At 48.1% G+C, this 23,204-nt stretch overlaps 1 protein-coding gene across 1 annotated transcript in view; it reads left to right on the forward strand.

Annotated features, from left to right (window-relative positions):
* Positions 1 to 23,204, forward strand: part of AGBL1 (AGBL carboxypeptidase 1) — a 387,636-nt gene that overhangs the window by 69,531 nt on the left and 294,901 nt on the right. The window contains exons 6-9 of the mRNA XM_054043152.1: positions 622 to 659; positions 12,335 to 12,543; positions 18,359 to 18,524; positions 20,273 to 20,346. Coding sequence (XP_053899127.1) covers positions 622 to 659; positions 12,335 to 12,543; positions 18,359 to 18,524; positions 20,273 to 20,346 — 487 coding nt within the window. The remainder of the gene's footprint in view (positions 1 to 621; positions 660 to 12,334; positions 12,544 to 18,358; positions 18,525 to 20,272; positions 20,347 to 23,204) is intronic.

The following is a 23,204-nucleotide window of genomic DNA, read 5'->3' on the forward strand; positions in this document are numbered from 1 at the left end:
AGGGCAGGGGTTGTCTCTTAATATGTTTTTTTCAGTGCCTACCACCATGGGGCCCTGATCTCAGCTGTGGCTACTGTAATACTAGTGATTGATGACGATAAAGGGAGAGGCCGTTTTTCTTTTTAAATTGACGCTAGAGGGGGGGAATGTTTAGTTTGGCAAAATGAAATGGCTTGAGTTGGAATTTGGCCAGAACCCTGGAGCTGACACGTCTTATGATGTACATGTGTCTGATGACCCAGGTGGCAGAAATATATCCCTGTGTCTGGTCTGGATTTGTTCTGAGTCTGTGTTGCAGACGGAGGGCTCAAGGGAAACAGTTCAAAGACTGAAGACTTGTCTCATTTCTTTTGATATGTGGGTGTTTGTTTATTTTTAATGGTCAGTACAGATCAACGTAATGTTGAGGCTAGAGGGCTAACGCTGATCTTGTTGGATAACTGAATCAAACACAGAGGGCCTGATCCTCAGCTGCTGTTACTAAGTGTAGCTCCATCAATGTGAGTGATGTCCTGCCAATTTATACCAACTGGGGATCTGACCCAGAGCCTGGGAAGACCAAGGTTAAAAAAAATTATTGAAGAAATTGACATTATTTCTCCATTGTTTTTCTCCCCCCAGGGCTGCCATTGAGGTTCTAGCAGCTTTGCTGAAATCAAGTAAGCGCCTTCTCTTTATATTCTTATTGACATACCTGTCTGTGCTGTGCACCTGGATAGACATCCCATTAGGAATGGATACATTCTTCTGCAACTCAATGTGCCCCCCTCTCCTCCCCTCTGAAATGCAATAGACTAGGGATCGGCAACCTTTGGAACATGGCCCATCAGGGAAAGCCACTGGTGGATTGGGATGGTTTGTTTACCTGCAGCATCCACATGTTCGGCCGATTGCAGCTCTCACTGGCCGCGGTTCACCGTCCCCGATCAATGGGGGCTGCGGGAAACAGCAGCCAGCACATCCCTTGGCCCACGCCACTTCCTGCCGCCCCCATTGGCCGGGAACGGCGAACTGCTGCCAGTGGGAGTTGTGATTGGCCGAACCTGCAAACGCTGCAGATAAACAAACCGTCCTGGCCCACCAGCGGCTTTCCCTGATGGGCCGCGTGCCAAAGATTGCTGATCTCTGCAATAGACCAAAGCAATCTGTGTTGAGAAATGGGAGGGGATAATATGTAGTATTGATTGTATATCTTGCCATGTTTCTCCCTGTGTCTCTATGATGATGCAGGTGGGAAATCATAACCTAGACATAAAGGTGCAAGCTCCTTAAGTGAAATGACCAGGGTGGCCACTTGTTCTGATTTTTTGGGAAGGGCTTAGAAGAATTCTGCAGACTGTCATAATGACACCACTTTTACTTTATTCTTCCCCTGCTAGCATCTCAGGTCTCCACTTGTGCTTGAAACCTTGCAGATCTTAAAGCTAGCCCCGGTACTTAGAGATTGCCTTGGTGTAGCCAAGCTCTGGCAGGGAGTAGCTAACACTGGCAGTGTCTGGTCCTTGGGGGTTAGGGCTCTTTTAGCGTGGGTCCCCTTGTATGTACTCCTGGCCTGAATGTTCCTGAAGTGAACGCGTTACCCTTTTCTGCCTTTATCTCATCCAAAAACACTTAGCTTTTTATTACCAGGATTTAATAAAGCTTTGATTAAGAAAGAGTGCTCTAGTATTGCAGACAATCTCCTCTCCAATAAATCACAATGGCGTATTGTCCTCTCTCTCTTCCCCCTCCTCCCCGCCCCCTTTACTCTTTCTCTTCTCTGTCCTTTTCATGAGCATTAGGAATAAACGCATTTGTGAAAAATTGTAGGCCTGGAAGCAGTACTTAAATGAGCATGCTGCAATGGGATCATGTCTGAGTCGCACCAGCTCAAGTGATGAATTCTCAAATAATGCTCCGGTATTAACCTTGCTGCCTAGATTTAAAGGTCACGTTATTGCAACAAGGAAACACCTTCTGGTTCAGATACTAAATCTTAATAAGGGGGCGATGGGGCCACTCCAGAGCTGCCTTCAACTTAAAAGCAAAATTAGCATTTAGAGAAGGAGGAATTCACGGAGAGGAGGGGAGCTGCGGGGAGAGTGGAGAGCTCAGTTGGCAGCACAAGCCTTTCTACGGCACTCCTGCTTTATGGTCAGCACCTGGGGCTGTGAAGGGAGATTCTGCGGTCTCAGTGGTGTCGGTGGGGCCAGGCTTCCTGTTCCAGGACAATGGCCCACCCGATTTGCGACTGCACAGCATTGATGTGGTAACTACAGCAACCACTTAGTGGAACAGTGACATTAGGAAAGTAAGGGGTGGAGTTGTAGATGTTTTTAAAACATGTGCTATAACTGGAACCAAGGAGGCTGAGCTAGCATCATATGATCAGCTAGGTCTGCCCAAACCACCACCAGCAGCGGCTCTGTGGTTCATCAGTGGTCCACAGTTAGAGAGTCATTGGTCTAGAACGTGATTTGGGTTTCTTCTCACTCTGAGTGTCTTTGGAGGCTACTAGAAGAAAGTAAATGTCTACAAGCATTAGGCATTGTTGTGTGTGAGAATTGCTTGTGAAGACACAGGCTGAAATCAAAGGTGGGGGACCTCACAGATGTGAAAGCTGTAGGCTTTGAGCTGAATGGGAGATGGAAACCCTGGTGCTAGCTGCAACAATTAAATCGGGGTGTGTATCAGCACATCGGTTATTCTGAGCCTCATCGGGGCCTTGAAAAGTGACCTACTTGTGTTGCTGCAGTGGGACTTGATCTTGCTAGGAATGAGGATGAGATCACCCAGAAAACAGACAGGTCAAGAATGCATCCATTCTTGGCGGTCCACCTTCAGGGTTGCACTCAGTGTCTCCAGCTGGGATGTTGCTCTGCCTCTGGCTACACAGATCACCTTTGCAAGGATCTCTTAGGCCAGGAGCCCCTCTTCTGCTTTTGGCAAGAAGTCAGAAGGAGAAAGAATCCCCTATAGTTTTAATAGGACCAGGCAGATGGCAGTGCCTCTCCCTAATGTTTTCATGGTGATAATCTCTCTGCCCCTCAAGATTCCTCTAGTCTTCACTGATACTTTGGCCAGCTGTGGAGGAAAGGGCTACCTGTAAGCTTTGATCTGTGGCTGAAATCTAGCCTCTCTCTGTCCAAACAGACACTGATGGGAACTGCTCACCTGCAATTGCTTAATACTGGGGAGCTGTTGGGGAAGTAGATGAGGGAACAAGATCTATCTGGGAGCCACAGAAGGCAGCAAAGTATGAGGGAATTACCAGTCTGTCTGGAGCTGGGAAACTATCTTGACCAGGGGCGGCTCCAGGCTCCAGCGCAGCAAGCGCGTCCCTGGGGCGGGAAGCCGCGGAGGGAGCGGCCTGCTGGTCGCTGTGAGGGCGGCAGGCAGGCGGCTTTCGGCGGCATGCCTGCGGGAGGTCCGCCGGTCCCGCGGCTTCGGCGGCAATTCGGCAGCGGGGATGCCGATGGCAGACCTCCTGCAGGCATGCCGCCGAATCCACGTAACCCGCAGGTGCGCCGCCGAATGCCACCTGCCTGCCGTGCTTGAGGCGGCAAAAAACATAGAGCCGCCCCTGATCTTGACTGGTAGCTAACTTAGAAGTGAAAGTACCAGGTTTGCCAGTGAAATGGCTGCTGGGATATCTCATGGGGAACACCTGCTCACAGGTCTGGAGATCATTGATCATTACCACCTCTCCTGCAGCACATGGTCCCCTTCACACGCCTCATGAACATGACCATGTTTCTCCAAGGTATTTGCAAAGGGACACCCTCAGCCTGAGGGATTTTGGAGGTGAGGCCATTCTGCTTGTTATTTTCATAACCATATCCCTGCTCAAACCTGCCTAGGGCTCCCATAAAGGATGCTGCTCAGGCAGCCAATGGGTTTCTTGAAATTGGTGCCTCATCTACAGCTGGGAAGAAAAGGCCTGCAGCCCCAGAACATGGCCAGAGGGAGCCTGATGTTTTTCTTCTTGAAAATGTGAATGGAAAGGAATTATAGACATTTGTATGACTATTAATGTAGGCTCAGAAGCGTGTGTCACTTCTAATGCTGCAATAACGACTATATCCTTTTATAATTAGGATTGTAGATTACTTATACAAAATAGATTTTCCTTCCCTGACAATCAGACCATCTCACTATGCTCTTGGAATCTCAGTATTGCCAATGTCAAACATTCAAAAATCATGAGTCAGGCCCCAGAAAATCATGAGATTGGCTTAAAAATCATAATGTTAAACATACCAAAAAGTGGGTACTTTTAATTTGCCTTCTGGTTCTTAAGCCTTTAGGCTGCACCAAGGCACATTTTCATATTTTACTCTGTGATCCTGAGGGATGCACATTTACTTTTTTTTAATATGAAAGCTGAGATTCTTCTATAATCACCTGACTCCAGGAGTTGGGGCTTTAAGGGGAATACCAAATACTGCAAGACTCATGGAAAAATCATGAGAGTTGGCAACACTGGCATCTCTCCACTAGCTTCCCTTGCTCACTGCATTGACTTTAAATGTCTTGCCTTTGCCACTAGCCGCTGCACTGCTCCACACTGGCCTACATCTTGGATCTCGTTTCTTAGCGTGTCTTCCTCTCTACCCGTGACTCTCGTCTTGATATCCCCTTCATTTCCTTCTCCCACACCTGCCTTCATGCTTTCTTCTGAGCAGCTCCCTTGTGCCCAGAATGATCTCCTAACTGCTGTGTGCCAGGCTCCCACTGTCTTCTCATTCTGATCCCTTCATATGATTCACTACCTCTGCAGTGTCCACAAACAGAATAAGCAAACACAAGTCCCATATTGGCTCCTTCCCCTGTTTTTTTCCATGCATCTCCTCTGACTGTCTGCCTTCTAGACTGTAAGCTCTGCGGGGCAGTGCCCTACTTTTATTTGGGTCTGCTATGGGCTCAGCCATATTGTTGGGCGTTAGCAAATAACAGTAGTTGGGAGGCTGAGTGATACGGGAGCATCAATAATTCTTCTGTAAGGACTTGTGTCTGAGTATGTCAACGCCCTTCCCAAAATTAATGAACTAAACCTCCCAACCCCTGGTGAAGTGAGTATCGCCTCTCTTGTCCAGATGGAGAAACTGAGGCACAGTGCAGCAAAGCATCTTACCCATAATCATGCAGCAAGCCAGTGGGAGAGGTGGAGACAGAACTCTGACCTCCTGGCTCCTGAGTGCATTGGAAGAGCAGCAAGTGGGGGGGGGGGAGGGAAGCTGTGCTGTGTGTGACTCCATCCTGTGGGATCTTTTGCTTTTGTCAGCGCCGAATTCATGCCAAAAATAAAATAACTCAATGCAATTTTTTGAGGGTAGGGGAAACAGTCAAGCTAAAGAAACAGGCTTAGGCAGCTGCCTGTTTGGGTCTGTAGGGTTAAATTGGGTAATTCTGAACATTCCTCTTGTCCCCCACCCCCATGACACAAGCCAACTGCTTCACCCCAGCACCACATGATGGCACTGTTATTATAGTGATCCCAGGTCCCATCCGTGCTTAATCCAATATTTATTTTTGGTGAGTAATTTGTTTATCAGCAGGTTATTTTAATCTAATTTTGGTCATATTTGTTATACCCGACTATCTGTACTTCCCAGTGTTCGCAGTTTGCGTGTCTTTAAGGAAATTAGCTGGAGCCAATCTCGGAGGCATTTGCTCAGCGGTTATTGAAGGGAGAGGGCTAGGGAAACAGACAGAGACCTTGTTGCATTGCTTGCCTAGTGAAATTGTAATGAGCAATTTAAAGAGACAGGCTGCGGTGACCTCCTGAGTATGTCTCTTTTATCAAGAGGATTCTCTGGTGCAGGCAGCAGTTATTGTAAATGACCTTTTCACACACACACACACCCCTTTCCTCTCTCCTTATCCTCTTGCCTTACCTATTTCCCTATTTCCTCCCAGCCATACTTTTCCTTCCCTGGTACTCCCCCCCTTCCTCCCTCCTCCTTTATTTAACCACTCACACTCTTCCTTTCATGAAGGCATGAGGATTGTGTGCCCAGTGGGATAAAATATCCAATGTGATTCCCTCCCACACAGACTGGTTCCTCAAGGGAACATGTAGGCTCCCCAAGAAAGAGAAGAGGGGAGTTCTATCAAGCAAACATTTCATAGCCTGCCCGTCAGGGATGGGTGTGCATCAGAACTGCCCATATTTTGTGGATGGGTCAAAATTAGAAACTGGATCTCAGTTTTGCAAGTGATGCCACACCTTTCTAACAGTGTGAAGCAAAACCACTGATCCTCCCCTTTCCCCTCTGAACTTCAGGATGTTTATAATCCCAGTTCCAGTTTTGGGGTTGTATCTTGTCCTTCTTCAGAGCATAGTCATTCAGTGTAACTGGGTAGAGTGGGGGGTGGAAAAAGGGTGGGAATGGATGTCCCTTTCATTTCTACTCCACAAGATTGTTCTTCTCTCAGAGGGTTCTCAATGCAGATGTACCTACTGTCCCAGAGTGGAAGGATGGTTTCAACTCCCACATGGACAGCTCAGTGCCCTTCTGTATTTTATCCTGAAGGATGAAATAATGGAGTTGAGATGTTGCATCGTTTTGTTTGTGTCTCCATTAGTGATGTATTGGCAAATGAGGCAAGCTTATCCTGATGGAAGGACAGTGTTTGTGTCCCCAGTGATGGGTGGACTTCAGAAAGTTCAGAGATGGAGTTTGGAGAAGTCCTTCAAATTTCTGGATCCTTATCCAAACTCTCCAGACCACTTTAGTCTGAAAAACTGGATTGGAAATTTTGTGCAAACAGTATTTCTCATGGAATTTCAACACTTTGGCTTCCACCCAAGAACACAAAGTACTTAGAAAATGAAATGTAAGGGAGAAAAATTAAACCTTTTCAAATTTTAAAGATTTGATTCCCATTGGGGTTAGTTCTGTAGCTTAGAGGGGCATTGGTTTGCCCTTTCTTAATCTTAATTGGGGGGAGAGATAGCTCAGTGGTTTGAGCATTGGTTTGCTAAACCCAGGGTTATGAGTTCAATCCTTGAGGGGGCCATTTAGGGATTGGGGACTGTCAGGGACAATACTTGGTCCTGCTAGTGAAGACAGGGGACTGGACTGGACTTGATGACCTTCAAGGTCCCTTCCAGTTCTATGAGATAGGTATATCTCCATATATATATTCTAATCTTTGCATGTTGATGATGCAACAATGGCCACTTAGTGGAGGGTTCTCATGTCATACTATATCTTTGTGTGAGATACCATCTTGGCCAACATCAGGGGACCTTCAGAGCTGAAGGAGTGAGTCACTAAAGCTGGTAGCTGAAACAGACTCATCTCCTCTGAGGACTGGGCACAGAGGGAGACATGTACCACATCCTGACCAGTGGAATGCACTTGTGTTCTCTGTCTTCTCGCCCTGGTGTTGATACCTCAGTGACATTGCAATCAGATGCAGCTGTCCCAAGAGACAAAATAAACATTGGGTGTCTTTAAATGTCATCCTGCAGGCTGGGTGTGCAGGATGTGGGGCAGAATCATGTCTGCCCCCCGAATTCTGGGATGGGTGGAGAGTCACCCAGGGGCAGCAGGTTTGTATAATTTTTGGTGGTGCCCAGAACAGGTCCATAGTCCCGATCCACCACACCTGCCTTGTAAGCCAATATATATTTTTAAAAATAATGTAAAAATATAAGGGCTTCGGGGTGGGGCTGGTGATGAGCGGTTTGGGGTGTGGGAGGGGCTCAGGCAGAGGGTTGGGATGCAGGGGTGAGGGCTCTGGAGTGGGGCTGGGGATGAGGGGTTCACAATGCAGGAGGGGGCTCAGGGCTGGGGCAGAGGGTTAGGGTGCAGGGGGATGAGGGCTCTGGCTGGGGCTGGGAATGAAGGATTTGGGGTGTGGGAGCAGCTCAGGGCTAGGGCAGAGGGTTAGGGTGTGTGGGGATGAGGGCTGGGGCTGGTGATGAGGGGTTTGGGGTGTGGGAGTGGCTCAGGGCTAGGGCTAGGGTTGAGGTGCGGGGGGGGGGGTGAGGGCTCTGGCTGGGGCGCGGGCTCTGGGGTGGGGCAGGGCTGGGGATGAAGAGTTTGGGCTGCAGGCAGGCTGCCCTGGGGCTGAGGCCAGAGCGGAAGATTCCCCCCAGCCCTCTCTCCGACAGTAGCAGCGAGCTCCAGGGAAGGGCCCCCCTCTTCCACCCGGCAGCACACGCTCACCTCGCACCACTGTCACTACACCTGCTTCTAGGGCCCCTCTCAGGTCCAGGAAGCCACCTCGCCTCCTCTGCTGTGGGTGTCGGGGGGGGGGGGGGGGGGGGGGGCTGCCATCAGCCGGACCTGCGGACGGGGCAGGTAAACAAACCGGCCTGGCCCGCCAGGGGCTTTCCCTAAACAAGCGGCGTCCCCTGTTTGAGAAACCCTGCTTTAGAGGTTGCCTTATACCCAGTTTTCTCAGGAGCAATCACTAGTACGTAGCAGGGAACAGGAGGTCTTCTTACCCCTTCCAAGCTCTTGGAGACTGCAGAGTTAATTTAGCAGAGCATCTTAGCTTCAAACCATGTCCTTGGCATAATGAATTGGCTGACTCGGATCAACAAAGAGAGCACCAAAGAGATTTAAATAGCTAGACACAAAGATAAATATCTCTTTGTTCTCCCTGGTAAGCAGTGGCTTGCTCATCATATTTCAGGTTGACTGTAATCCAGTTATGTGATTGTATAAGCCAGGTGATCTCCATGTGTGCAGCTTCAGAGGGGGCAGAGGTGAAAAGGAGAGGCTTCAGGAGCATCCCCAGAAACGGCAACAGCCCTGAGGCCATAATGACGGCTGACTGATGACGTTTATCTGCTATCCTCAAACCCTGTTTTGGGGTCCCCCACCTGCCGTGCAATGAAGGAGCCAGGGTTCCCTTGAAACGGGAAACTTTTATTTTGTGTGAGCTCCTGGCTTTAGATGCATCTTTAACCACTGTGGAACCTCCAGGATGAATGTACCAGCTGTGCTGGGTACATCCAGGCAAAGCATGCCTGATGTGCCATCAAACTCATTCGGTGTGTCCAGGCAGAGAAGTGTGGCCCAAATATGTCCTCATTATCCATTGACTGCAATGGAATATTAGTGGAAACCTGTAGCACAGTGCAGGACCAACAGCAAAAAGGTTGAGAGGCAAAGGGCATTCTACCACCTACCACACAGTATATGCAAATCCACTCCAGGAGGAGCTGACTTCTTGCTGCCTACAAATGTGCACAGGGCTGCTTGTATCTCTGTGACTCATACCCACCATCTGTATTTTAGCCAAAATACAGACATACACAGACAGGTGCATCGCGTAGATGGAGAGACCAACAGATAAGAGACAGGTGGGGAGGTTTCTGTTTTTCTTCCTGCCTTCTGGAGATTTTGGCATTCCTCCTTTTTTGCTCTTTCTCTGCTTTGCAGACTATAAAACTGAAAAAGGAATGGAAGAATAGAGTGAGAGAGACCTGCCAATGGGAGGAGAACAGGAGAGGTTGATGGGATGGTCCAGGAAAACCAACCAAACTGAATATCTAAATGAGACAACAGCATTTTGGTTCCTCACCAGTAATTCTCATCTCTTGTAATCAAGGTGTTGCGGGTATAGACACAGAATGATTCCCTCCTGTCCTGTCCTAGTAACCTTCCTTCCCTCTAGAACAGACTTCCCTACTTTAATTCATAATGCCAATGTTTAGATGCTACATTGATAAGTGCTACAGGAAACCTAAGAGAAATAAATAATAAATATCCTCAGCTCTTAGACTGTGTCATGCTTTTTATCCATAATGCACAATGGGAGGATTGGAAACTGAGGCACAGAGTGATCAAGTGACTTGCACAAGGCCATACCTGCGAGTCACTGCCAGAGTCAGGAACAGAAGCCAGGCGTCCTGACTCTCAGGCTAGAGCTCGTTGAAAAATGGGGGGGGGGAAAAGCTTCAAAAAATATTTTACAGGAATTTTACTTTAGTTGAAATTTCTAACTAGCTCCACTCCCAGCCCTTTCCACTGCCACTACGCCCCATGGGTCCTGACAAATGGGTCGGAGTGCTAAATGGTGTGGCTCTAGCTCCATTCTGATTTCGTTAGCCTCTGTACAAGGCATGAGGCCACCTTGAGTCTGATTCAGACTGCCCCCAGCCCAAGCTCCCCGACTCTGCTCTGCCTCTTGTCATGTGTATATACTTTGGCAGAACTCCCTAAGCAATTCTTCAAGGAAGATTGACTGATTTGAGGGGTTAGTCATCCTGCAGGTTAGCGAACATGACATCTGGCGGTGGATTAACAGGAAATCGTGAATCAAACCATTGGGACTGATAAGGGATTCTCAAGCAATTCAAGTTTTCTAGCATGTGTGTGCACACCAATACTGAGTGAAGGTCAGAGGAGTAACACGCCTGTGGTCTCATACACACTCACAATTGCCAGAGCTGAAAACATGAGATATATTGTCAGAGCTGTGTGGAGGCCAAGAAGTAAGACAGCAGAGGCTGCTGCAGGCCTGGATTGAGGTGCAGTGGCAGAGCGGCATGAAGGACCTAGGAAGGGAATAACAGAGACGGCAGATCAAGATTGAGGTGCATCAGCAGATGAATGTGGTAGCTCAGGACTGGTATAGCAATGGGGTTGCAGGTCAGGATTGATTTGCATTGGCAGGCCTCTGGGGAGCTTCCCAGAAATGGAATGACAGGAGATGCTGCAGGTCAGGACTGAAGTTTATTGGCAGAGCTTTGTGCGGAGCTCTTTGCTCCCACCAATCCTCCCTCTTTATGCAAGATCTCTGTGTGATGTTTCCAAAGAACAGATAGAGAAGACTTGCCACAGGGTCCTTCCTCCATCCCTCCCAGCATCCCCTGCTCCTCCCCATCACTGTGGCGGAGGTTTGCTGTCTGCTCTTCACCTGCAATGCCTAGACCTGCCACAGTGACTCCCCATTCTCTCCTGGTTGCCGACCTCCCTTGGCCCCAGTCTCACTGCCTTTCTTTCTCCTCCTTAATCTCTGGTTCCCTTTTTCCTCTTCCCCCTGTAAATCCCAACTGATGACTTTAATGCTCCAGGTGTGAGTGGTTCTGGCACTCTTTTTATGAAACAGCAATGGACTGGTTTCCACTAGCCCTGGAAAACCCACACCAAGAGCTTTCTGTTGCAAACTGCATACAGTAATTGGGATTCAGGGGGCCCAACACATTTCCTGGCCCTGTGGTTTGATGAGCATGCTCCTGGCAGCTTCTGAAATGGGTCAGAATGAGGCGTGTGGTGGACCAGCCAGGAAAAATACATTCATTCAAGGGCTGGTTTAAAGGGGAAAGAACAACCTGCAGCTTGCCTGTACTTGCACACACTGGGCCAGGGCAAGGAACACAGAGAAAAGGCGCTTCAGAAATGTTGAATGGCAATGTTGCTAGCTTTTGTGATTTTATTGCGAGTCTTGCAATATTTGGTGTTTGTCTTAAAGACCAAGCGTCTGGAGACATGTGATTGTGAGAATCTCAGTGTTAATTTTTTGTAAAGAACTTTTAAACCTTTATGGTTTTGGAGTAAAGCTTGAAAATGTGACCTGAGCACACACAAAAGGCTCAGAAACCAGAGGGCAAAGAAAAAGAAACCAAATGTGGTGTTTTTAAAAAAAAATCACTCGTGATTTTTAAGTTAATCAGGATCTTTTGAGCCTGATTAATGATTGGGTTGGCGGTCCTGAAATGGCGGAAGGGGCTGTGATTTTACAATCTCTGTTGTGCAATAGCTTTCATTACAAAGGGGTGTATGAGCATGCATCACACCTTTCAGTAGCCAAACACAACCTCATTGTCTGGGGCAGGGTCATGTGACTGAAAGGTGGTTGGCTTTGTTGCCCACCATATGTCAGTCAGTCTCCTTTGGGATCCATACTACTGTATGAGGATCACATGACCCTCTCCCAACCAATCATATTGCATCTCTCTTTTTTCCCACTCAATGGCTCCACCCTCTTTCATACTCATTTTGAGGAACATAATGGGTGCGGTGGGTCAGATGGAGGCAGCCACAACTACTGCTGCTGCCCTGTGCTCCACTCATAGGGCTGTCAATCCAGCATCTTCCGCTTGTGCCAAGCATCTCATTGCAGGAATTGTCTTTAGTTTTTGCTTTGCTTAGTGCTATGCCAAGCACATGCTCTGTGCTTAACAAATAACAATTAAGGTCACACATGCAAATTATTAAAATCAAGTTAATAAACATGTCTGTGATTGTGTGCGCAAGACCAAATGGACCTGCAAGTGTGTGCATGCGAGTGTGTGAGCATTGTGCATACGTATGACAGTCTTCAATCAGTGCTAGTGTGTGTGTGTGGGGGGGAAGTTTGTAACTCAGCCATTCCCATGTGGTTTCAGAGTCTAACAGCCGACGGGCAGTCAACAGAGGCTACCTGTGTGAACTGCTCAGGCTGTACCAGGACTGGCACCGCTGCGACGCCTCCAATAGGTACATCCACGTCCGCAGGGGTCTCCTGCTCTGCCTCAAACACATCACCAACATCCAGTCTGCCAGGGAGACTTTCCTCAGTGCCCGTGGCATGGAGATCCTCTTCACCACTGCACAGGTAAACACAAGCTGGGGCCAGTTCAGGAGCTGCTTCTGGCTTGTTCTACCCTTGCAATGTAGAATTCGTCTTACGTTTTAAGTGGAGCTGATTGAAAAATGGAATTTCTGTCCTGTAGAAAATTGCGATACTTTGACTTTTTTTTTTTGTCCCGAATCAGGACAAAAAGTCAAAACATTGAAATTTTTCAGAGAACAAAAAATCAGTTCAGAAATGTTGAAACATTTCATCTTTAATGTTAATCTCCGTCTGTCTGCGCCTCTGCAGGGCTCATGGGAATTGTAGGGCCAGGTCCCGCATGCCACTATTCTTCCTATGTACCCTACTCCCTGGCTAGCTTGCATCTCCCAAGATGCTTCACAGTCTCTCCTTGTGGCTGAGCTGCTGCAACATCTCACAGGGGCATGGGACGTGCATCCTAATGGGACGGCCTTCCTCTGGTGCCTGAGGAATTGGCCACCGCTTCATGTGGGGCTAGGGCAGGGATCAGCAACCTTTGGCATGTGGCCTATCAGGGAAGGCCCCTGGCGGGCCGGGCCGGTTTGTTTACCTGCAGCGTTTGCAGGTTCGGCCGATCGTGGCTCCCAGTGGCCGCAGTTCGCTGTTCCAGGCCAATGGGGACTGCAGGAAGCAGCAGGCAGCACATCTCTTGGCCCATGACACTTCCCGCCGCCCCCATTGGCCTGGAGTGGTGAACCGCGGCCAGTGGGAGCCGCAATCAGCCAAACTTGCGGACGCTGCAGGTAAACAAACCGGCCCAGCCCACCAGCGGATTTCCCTGATGGGCCACGTGCCAAAGGTTGCCGATCCCTGGGCTAGGGGATCAGGTGTAGCAAGGTTTCGATCAGGTATGGCTCTTGTGAACGGTAAGTCCCCAATGCACGTGGTGAACGGTAGCAGCCGTGTGAGGGCAATGTCTGTGACAGCCGGTCATGGCTTGTTGCCTTTATAAGCCTTTACCAGTCCATGGTGCCTTCTGAGCTAATTTCTTCTGATAGCTCAGCCTGGGAGCAGCACCCTGAAAAGTGCAAACACTGGGTCACCTTGGGTGAATAAACAAGATACGACACACCAAGAATCCCGTGAAGAGTGAGAACGCTAATCCTTCCAAAGCTCGGAAGTGGAGCAGAAATGACCGCTTCAGGGGGTTCCAGTTTGCGTTCTCTACCACGTGCCGTGGGAGATCTGTTGGCAGGGGAATCACCAAGGTTAATAAGTCCAAAATATCACATACCCTGACCCCTATAAAGTACATTTTTGCTCTTACATTGTCTCCCTGAGAGATCAAATGATGTTCTCCCAACCGCCTGGAGGAAAGGTACAACCCTGTGAGGATCCCGCCCAGTTCCCCACTCACAACTAGAAACCACCGATGAGTGTGTGCACATCACACTGCTGCCGCGGCTGGGACTCTTCCATATGCTCATGATAAAGAGATCCAGGGAGAGTGTGCTGGCTGCCATGAGAGACCTCCCTGCTCTGGGAGACCGAATCTACTGACAGTCCCTGTCTAGATGGTGTTTTAACCCTTTTACAAATGTATTACCTGGTGGTGATTCGTCCCATGACCAGCTAACCTGGTTTTAAAGATGTTAAATTGATCTGACTGGAAAAATTCTGACAAAATGTTCTGTCATTGGAATTGGCTGCCTTTGCTTACGTGTTACTTGAAACTGAAACGTTTTGAGACAATTTGATTTTGACGATGTTCCAACAGAACCCAGGAAAGACTCATAAGGAACCCTGCCTGTCAGACAGTTTTCTGCCTGCTTCCCTGCCAGCTCGATCACCTTGGATCCTCAGCAGCCCATCTGGCATGCTGACAGGAAGCCGAGAGCCTGGAAGCCTTGGGAATGTTGACACATGGCGCTTCAGCAGCCTGGGCTTCTCGGTCCCCTGCTCTGTGGTAACCCATCAGATAGCCTGCCTCAGAAATGAGGCTCCAGTCTCTTTTGTGATGAATTTTTTTAAAAAAGCAGGTTTTTGTTTTGAATCAGAATGGAAACAAATGTTGAAATATTACAAGTCTCCATGAAACAGAAATTCTTTTCTCCACCCAACTCTAGTGTTAAACTCTTTCTATGCTCATGTTTAAATGTGCTGGTTAAAACATGCTAGCAAACATATCTTTAAACATGACCTATTGGCCTAATCTAGCTGAGGTCTCAGACAGAACTCGCAGGCCTGGGAGGCATGCAGGTTGCAGTGAGACGAGAGAATGTTCTCTGCCCCACAAGAGTGTGCAGGAGACAGTTGCATGCAGCACCCTCTCTGCTTCTTTATTATTTGCACAACTGATTTCTTTGTTTAGGCTCAGCTGGTATCTCCTCAGTTCCTGTGCCTTAGCCTCTCCTCTCAGTTAATATTGTTATAGTCTCAACCTTTCCTGTATTGGCATCAAATAACTCTCAAATATACGGAGTGCAGAGACTACAGCACAGATGAGTTGAGTTCAGGTCAACTCTACTTTGGATTTCTGAACTAAGAACTGAGTTTGTTCCCTTATCTGCAGCACTCCACCACAAAGCGTGCGTGCACGCACATGCACGCGCACACACACACACACACAGAGTTACAGCAACTTTACCCTCACACACACACACACACACACACACACACACACACACACACACACACACACACACAGCTACAGCAACTTTACCCTCACACCACTGTTTGCGCATACGTGAGAACACACCCTGCAGACAGATGCCACCCTATTAAGTTGCATGCCTTCAGCAACTTTAACTTCACCTTACTCCAGGGGTCTGCAACGTTTGGCACGCAGCTGTCGGGCCAGTTTATTTACCTGCTGACGCGGCAGGTTCGGCCGATCGCGGCCCCCACTGTTTAGTTTAGCATTAGTTCCGTATGCTATGTGGTTTAATCCCCACCTTTGGACTGGATCCAGAGGACTCATGTTTGATGTTGCGCTGTGCTTCACAAACAGTTCTTTGCACGCTTACAGACCAAATCATGTGAGGATCTCAAAGCATTTACAAACATTAGTGAACGTAGGCTCACAAAAATAGCTGCAAGGTAGTTAAGTGTCTCTTACTGATAAGGAAATTGAGACACAGAGAAGCTGAGTGACTTGCCCAGCATTAGACAGTGAGTCAGAGGCAAAGCTGTGAATAGAAACCAGTTCTTCTAGGCCTTTGCTCTTCCCTTCCTCAGAGCTGATTTCAGAATTGTCTTTTCTCCCACTCTTATTCCTAACAGCCAGAGATCTAGAAACACATACTTAGATTCTTGTAGCTGAGTCTTGTAAGCAGGTGAGCTTAGATGATTTTTCTAGCCTCCCCATAGGAATCCTGACTAATTCCGCAGACTCTTATAATGCCCTTCATTCATACAGGCGGAAGTGGAATAAGAGCCGGTATAAAATACAGCCATTTTCCTTTTATTGCGTATTACAAAGCACTTCAGTTTGTTCACCAATCACCCTGCTGGACTAGCTGAATAGCCCCAGCCCTCCATATTTTGTACTGTGGGATGCTCAGCCCGTGGCACTAACCATTTATTCTGTCTTCTGGATTGTTCCATTTTCAATGTCTACTGAGAGGGTGTAAACATTCTGAATGGTAATAAAAGATCATGTTGATGTTGCTCTTTCATGTATTGGTGCCTTTATGGTGCTTTCTGTGGCTTCTAGTGATATTCTGGTGTGTGAGGGCTCAGTCCCAAGTCACCAAGGATACAGACACTCAGCTACTATGCTAGCAGGCATGGTACAGCATAAGAAGCTAGCTAGACAGATGATAGCTATATTAGCTTTGCAGTCCTCTTCTCCCCTGAGGAGGCTGTGGTGTCTATATACTCTGTAACTACGAAACGACAATTCCTTTGTTTTCTCTGTATTGCACATATAAATTTCTAAGAACTCCATCTTTGTGCAGAGGCAGCAACCATTTTGTTCTCAGAGCTGCTGTCCTTATTACAGAAGAGGCCCTCACCTATTGCACCCTCCCAAGGAGACTTCCCTTTTTATTCTTGTTTGTCTTGTTTTCCTTAATTTAAAATAAGTCCTTCAGGCTGACAATCTGTGGTTCCACTGTGTGTGTGTGTGTGCGCGCGCGCATGGGGAAAAACTAATGGAGATCTAGGAAGCTGCCCCTGCACGGGATATGTCAGAACCATTGTGTGTCCTGCTGAGGCAAAAGCAGATGCAGGCTGGAACAGGGGCAGGCTAGCGTGGAAACAGGCACAAGTAGGCTGGAGCTGGAGCAAGGGCAGTCTGATGAAACTATTGGCAACGGGAGTGTTCCTGGCCAGGTAGTGATGCTGAGCAGAATGGAGAGATTGTTTCCCTTAGGAGCCTATGTACCTGAGGTGGGATCACCTGGGTGTGGGTTCTTGCCTGTGGATTGACTAAACCCTTGCTGAATGGCACAGGGCCTATTACTAGACCTGCAGGTAGTTGCTTCTGATGACTCATCACTAAGGCTATGTTTTTGTCATGGATATTTTTAGTAAAAGTCATGGACAGGTCATGGGAAATAAACAAAAATTCACCGCAGCCCGTGACCTGTTCCTGATTTTCACTAAAAATATCCCTGACAAAAGGGGTAGGTGGGTTCAGCACTCACTGCTGCTGGGGCTCCTGCGTCCCCCACCGATGCGGTGTGTGGGAGCTCCGGGGTCCCCCTGGGACTGGGCTGCTGCAGGGTCCCCTCGCCCTGGACAGCTGGTAGCTGCAGGGTCCCCCAGCCTCTGGCCATGGCGGCAGCTGTGGGAAGTCCCTGTTACGGCTGGGCAGATGTAGGGGGTCCACTGGCCGCCTGCTGCAGCTGGGCAAATTCAGAGGGTCTGCCGGCCGCCATGGCTGGGCAGCTGCAGGGTGCCCCCACGAGGTTGGGGGCTGGGAGCTGTGAGGACAGGGCTGGAGCCTAGGGCAGAAAATGTCACGGAGTCAGTGGAAGTCACGGATTCTGTGACCGCCGTGACATAATCGTGCCTTACTCATCACACTCTGGCTCAGGGATGACATGGGTGGCTAAGTTGGAGGTGCGGTCCCTTCTGAACCAGTATTGAGCCACAGTGCAGTGCTGAAGGGGACTGTGTTTTAAGTAGCCTTCCAGCTTGCTGGCAAGTCTTTTAAAAAAAAAAAGTTGAACTGACAATAAAATGTATCGCAATTTTCAGAAAGTTGAAAAGCGAAGAAAAATTCATTTCTGGTTAAATGAACCATTTAATTTGGATTTAGACCTTTTTTAATTTTTTTTTTTTTAATTTGAAGGAAATTTCTGAATGAAAAGTTCTTTCAAACCAAAAAATCGAAACATTTAGATTTTTTTGGGCATTTGTTTTAAATGATCAGTTCGGTGAAACTGACACGAATTCACAAAATGTTTTGGTCGCTGAATCAGCATTTCGTGCCCCCCCAAAAGCTCCAGCTGAAGAATTTTGCCCCGTGCTAGCTGTAGGGAGGTGTATGGATAACTCAGTAGCAGTTGCTCTTTTGTCTCTGAGACAGTACTGACCCCAGTGCCTTTGAGTGGTGCTAGGGGACCCTGTGCCCTTTAGATGGATGTATCAGCAGATGGTGAATGAGCTGTAGAAGCAGATAAACTATTAAAAAACCAAGATGCTGTGCTCCCATGTAGACTTCTCTGATGTGATAAGGAAGGAAAAGGATGAAAGAGAAACACAGGAAATATAAGGGGTTGACGCAGAACTGTCTGACTATTATTCAAATGCTGCTTTTTAAGGCTTTCAGGGAAGCATCTATTTTAATGTCTGGTGGATCTGTGCAAGAGGAAGGATGCTTCTGAATGGCAAACATCACTGACTATTCATCTTCATTGCTGCCTAGGATTGCCTGGATAGCAAGCCCCTGGATCCTATAGTAACTACAGTGGCCCAGATCCTGAGGAAGTGCTACCCCAAGGGGCCTCTGCCTTTGGCTACAGTACACAGCTCCTATTCCTTCTCTCTTCCTGGGAATGTCAGCTCCGAACCTCCCCGTGCAGGGCCTGAAGGTAAATTGCTGACTGAAGGGAGAATGTGTGTGTGTGTGCGGGGGGGGGGGGGGGGGGGGGCAGGGACTGATGGGGAGAATGCAAGGTGGGGGCCTGGGCAGAGAGGTATCCAGTCCTGATCTTTGCATTTAAAACTTGCATGGTGGCCCAGACTGTCATGCTATAGAACTGGGTCTGAATCCCTCACTCTGGGTGTTTCTGTCAAGGCCAGCAGGTGCTGTGTGGAGAATGGAGGTGTGAGGTAGTGAAGGGGAGGGGTAGTGAAATAATCCTTTTTGCTTTAAAGTGACCTGAAGGAATGGCCTTGACAAAGGCTGGAACTTCTGTTTCTTCATAGCAACTGGGAAAGGAGGGTGTGTGTGTGTACATACGTGTACACACGTCCTTCTTTGCAACTTTTTCAGTAAATTGATGCTGTCAACCAGCAGCCTTTTTTCCTTCTGAAATAATCCGTCGGTGGCTATGCTACGTGAATGGAGGTTGTGAGCACTTGCAGGCCAGCAGGCTGTATGCCCAGGCAGGTGAGCAGCATACATATAAGAGGCATGCCCAGGAACAAAACAAATATGACCTTGTGCACAGCTGCCTCCTGCTGCCAGCCTTCACACTCCACACTTCACACTTCACACAGCACCGTTATGATACCGCCCAAACAAAACTCTGACTTCCGTTTCATCTGTGCAAACATTTCCAGCAAAGATTGTGGAGCTTCTAATCCAGGGGTCGGCAACGTTCGGCACGCGGCTCACCAGGGTAAGCACCCTGGCGGGCCAGGCCAGTTTTGTTTACCTGCTGACGCGGCAGGTTCGGCCGATCGCGGCCCCCACTGGCTGCGGTTCGCCATCCCGGGCCAATGTGGGCGGCGAGAAGCTGCGGCCAGCACATCCCTCGCCCGCGCCGCTTCTCGCCGCCCCCATTGGCCCAGGATGGCGAACCGCGGCCAGTGGGGGGGCGCGATTGGCCGAACCTGCCGCATCAGCAGGTAAATAAAACTGGCCCGGCCCGCCAGGGTGCTTACCCTGGCGAGCCGTGTGCCAAACGTTGCCGACTCCTGTTCTACTCTATATCTCCAAATTTCTGCCTCACCTCTTTAGAAGGTATTGATCCTCAGGACTTTCCTTGATTTTCATGGGGCATTTCTGATTTCCTCTCGATGCTCCTGCTTCTTGTAGTCTAGGCATGCAGGACATACCATAGCAAGAATAAAACTCGCCGCCCTTCTTGCCTACCCCACCTTCGGCAAACCTAAATCAAGCAATAAAATCCATGCCCAAGAGAATTTTTACCCCCAAAAGAGAGAAGAGCCAGAGATGCCATAAAGTCCACTAGAGACTTCATTATTCCTATTGACTTTTACATGGAACGTGTTCAGATACATCAGTAATGGGGGTCAGAATAGAACCCTCAGGTAGATATATAGATTAACTGCATCCTATAATATCTTTGCAGTGAAGCATAAAGTCATCACATTGCTTTGTAACAGAACGTGGTGCCACATTGTGATGGCGAGAGTCAAGGTGTTGAAATGCTGTGATTTCATCCAGGAGAACCAAGGTGGAAGCCCTAGCTGTATCTGATGGAGCACATGGGCTCTGATCTTTATTCTAAGTCTTACATTCAGCTTTGTGGTGGCTTATAGGGACAAGGCATGTGTGCTGCACACCAGGGTGGCCTGCCTTTTTGGGGAGGGTTAGGGAGAAGGATGTTATGATGGAGGCCACCTCCTCCACCTCTTTTCTACTTTTCAGATGACTGTGAAGATGATGGTGAGGAAGAGGTGGAAAAAGACCTAGATAATGAGGACCTGGAGCATAAAGAGGAAGTAGGTATATGAGCCACAGCTTCCTTTAAAACCCTCCATGTTCTGTGAAGGGAAGGTTTTTTTTCTTTCTTCCTGATTTGGAGCTCTGCTAGGCAGGGTCACCATTTCAGATTGGGGGCAATTTTAACCGTGATTCCAGAGGCTACTTGGGGACCTGAAAACTCTGTTTGTTTTTCAGATAGTAACTTAGAGTGCTCCTGTCAGATAATAATTTCTAATTCCTATATAAAGAAAGAAAGAAAGAAAATTAAATAAATACACCTCTACCTCGATATAACGTGACCCTATATAACATGGTAAAGCAGCACTCCGGAGGGGCGGGGCTGCGCACTCCGGTGGATCAAAGCAAGTTCAATATAATGCGGTTTCACCTATAACACAGTAAGATTGTTTGGCTCCCGAGGACAGCGTTATATCGAGGTAGAGGTGTATTAGACCCACTCAGCTCCAATACTAACATAGAATATCAGGGTTGGAAGGGACCTCAGGAGGTCATCTAGTCCAACCCCCTGCTCAAAGCAGGACCAATCCCCAGACAGATTTTTGCCCTAGATCCTTAAATGGTCCCCTCAAGGATTGAACTCACAATCCTGGGTTTAGCAGGCCAATGCTCAAACCACTGAGCTAAACATGTTCTGACATATTGTGTCAATTCACTTAAGGAACACTGGTTAGGTTTAAAAATGTAATGTGTATTCTTACTTTGTTACTAATTCTTGAATACAACAATTGAAACAATCGTAGAAAAATCTAGATTACTTTTGCATTTTTTTTGCAGTTCATCAAGCTTGGAATAGATCATTTAACTTTTGGAAGCACCCTATTAGGGCAAGGCCCCATGCGTTTATACTGCACCTGCCTGGGACTCTAGGGATGCTATCCCACTACGAATAATAGACTAGAAACTGACTTTAAACTGGAGTGAAACTGACACTGTCAAGTCACTTTCATAATATTGCCAACCCCAAATGTTTAAAAATCATGAATCGGGCTCACCAAAAATCATGAGATTGGCTTTAAAAATAATGATATTATGTAAAAATAATAGATTTGGTGTTCTTTTTGTTTACAGTCTGCTTTTTGAGCTTTACAGTGTACTGGAGTTACATTTTGAAGCTTTCTCCACAGCCACAAGGGCTAGAAACTTCATTTCTCTTTAAGAATGAAGGCTGAAATCATCACATACATATACACTTGACTCCAGGAGCTGGGACTTAAAGGAAAACAATAATTATCATGAGACTCATGACAATATCATGAGAGTTGGCAACACTCCCTTCTGTTTAGAGGCTAGTTACTTTTCAGAAGGGTCTTAAACGCAACACTATAGTGCTTGAGTTGCAGTTTTCACAGGAGAATATTTGAAACCAAACACCAAGAAAATTCCACGTGTTAAAGTTGAGGGAAAAAATTGAGACTTCTGAGGTATCTCAGGGCCACTGCAGGCAGGAAAGGAACATAAACAGCACAGAAGCTCTGGGCAGCTCTTCCTCTTGAAAGAAAGTTGGAGGGTCAAATCTTCTAGACGGTAATCACATAAAACTATTGCCATCAGTGCCTCCACTTGTAGATATTAACATCACAGTGAACATGTGATAACATATGTGGTCAATAACTATACACCTCATACTTAAATATCTGAGCCATCTTATCCAGAGTTACACATCATATATGCATTGGCTCAGAGATTACATTTCCCCACTAGATGCCTTTGAAAATCTGGCCTTTAGTCTGTGTGTCCTAGGGTGGCTAGACAGCAAGTGTGAAAAATTGGGACAGGGAGCGGAGGGTAATAGGCGCCTATATAAGACAAAGCCCCAAATATCGGGACGGTCCCTATACAATTGGGACATCTGGTCACCCTAGTGTGTCCCTCAGTGCCCTATCTGTACAATGGGGATAACAGCACTGCTGTACCTCACCGAGGGGCTGTGATGTGAGGCATTCAGATACTATGGTGATGGGGCCACATAAGTACCACAGGTAGAGTGGGAACTTCTTTATATCACTGCAGTCCCTTCCTTGGATTTTGGCCCCTTCTTTTCACCTACCCTCCTCACATTTCCCTCTTTTCTGAAAGTAAATTTGGCTCAGAGGGCTTGGCTGTATTTCTTCTGAGTCCCCTGCATTCTCTCTTCAAACACCCTCTCCCCCTCCCCCAGGGATTCCTGTTTTACAGGTTCATCTAATGCAGTGTTTCCCAAACTTGGGACGCCACTTGTGTAGGGAAAGCCCCTGGAGGCCGGGCTGGTTTGTTTACCTGCCGCATCTGCAGGTTCGCTGCTCCAGGCCAATGGGAGCTGCTGGAAGCGGCGGCCAGTACGTCCCTCGGCCCGTGCCATACCCCACTCACAGTGGGTGTCCTTGGTCAGTGAGGACCCAGAGTTCAGAGGTGCATCTTTGTGAGTTCACCTGCAACCCAGGGAAGAAGGCATCTTGCTTGCGCCACCATCTGAGCACTTGTTCTGGCTGGCTGCCCCGCCAGCCGTGGTTCCTCTCTGCTGGTCGGCCCGCCAGCCGTGGTTCCTTGCTGCCTGGATGTTCTGCTAGCTGCTGTTTGTCTCTGCTGGCCGCCCCACCAGCTGCTTGCCAGCCGTTCGTTTGCCGGCCGACTGTCAGTCACCTTCTACTGCCACCTGCCTCTCTGCTTTGACCTCTGTAGGTCAGTCTCTTAATGATTTTCAGCTCTTGGCAGGCCGGGCTGAAACACTTCCCCACCACAATGGATTTCAGTTCTCATTTGAGCACTTTAACTTAACAAAAGGCTCCTTTGAACAGTGGGGAGAAACAGGTTAAACTAGATCAGAGCCCCTTAGGGAGAGTCCACACCTCCTTGCTGGGACACCTGTCCCCACCCC

This window comes from Malaclemys terrapin, chromosome 10, assembly GCF_027887155.1.
Source record: "Malaclemys terrapin pileata isolate rMalTer1 chromosome 10, rMalTer1.hap1, whole genome shotgun sequence".
Classification (NCBI taxonomy): domain Eukaryota; kingdom Metazoa; phylum Chordata; order Testudines; family Emydidae; genus Malaclemys; species Malaclemys terrapin.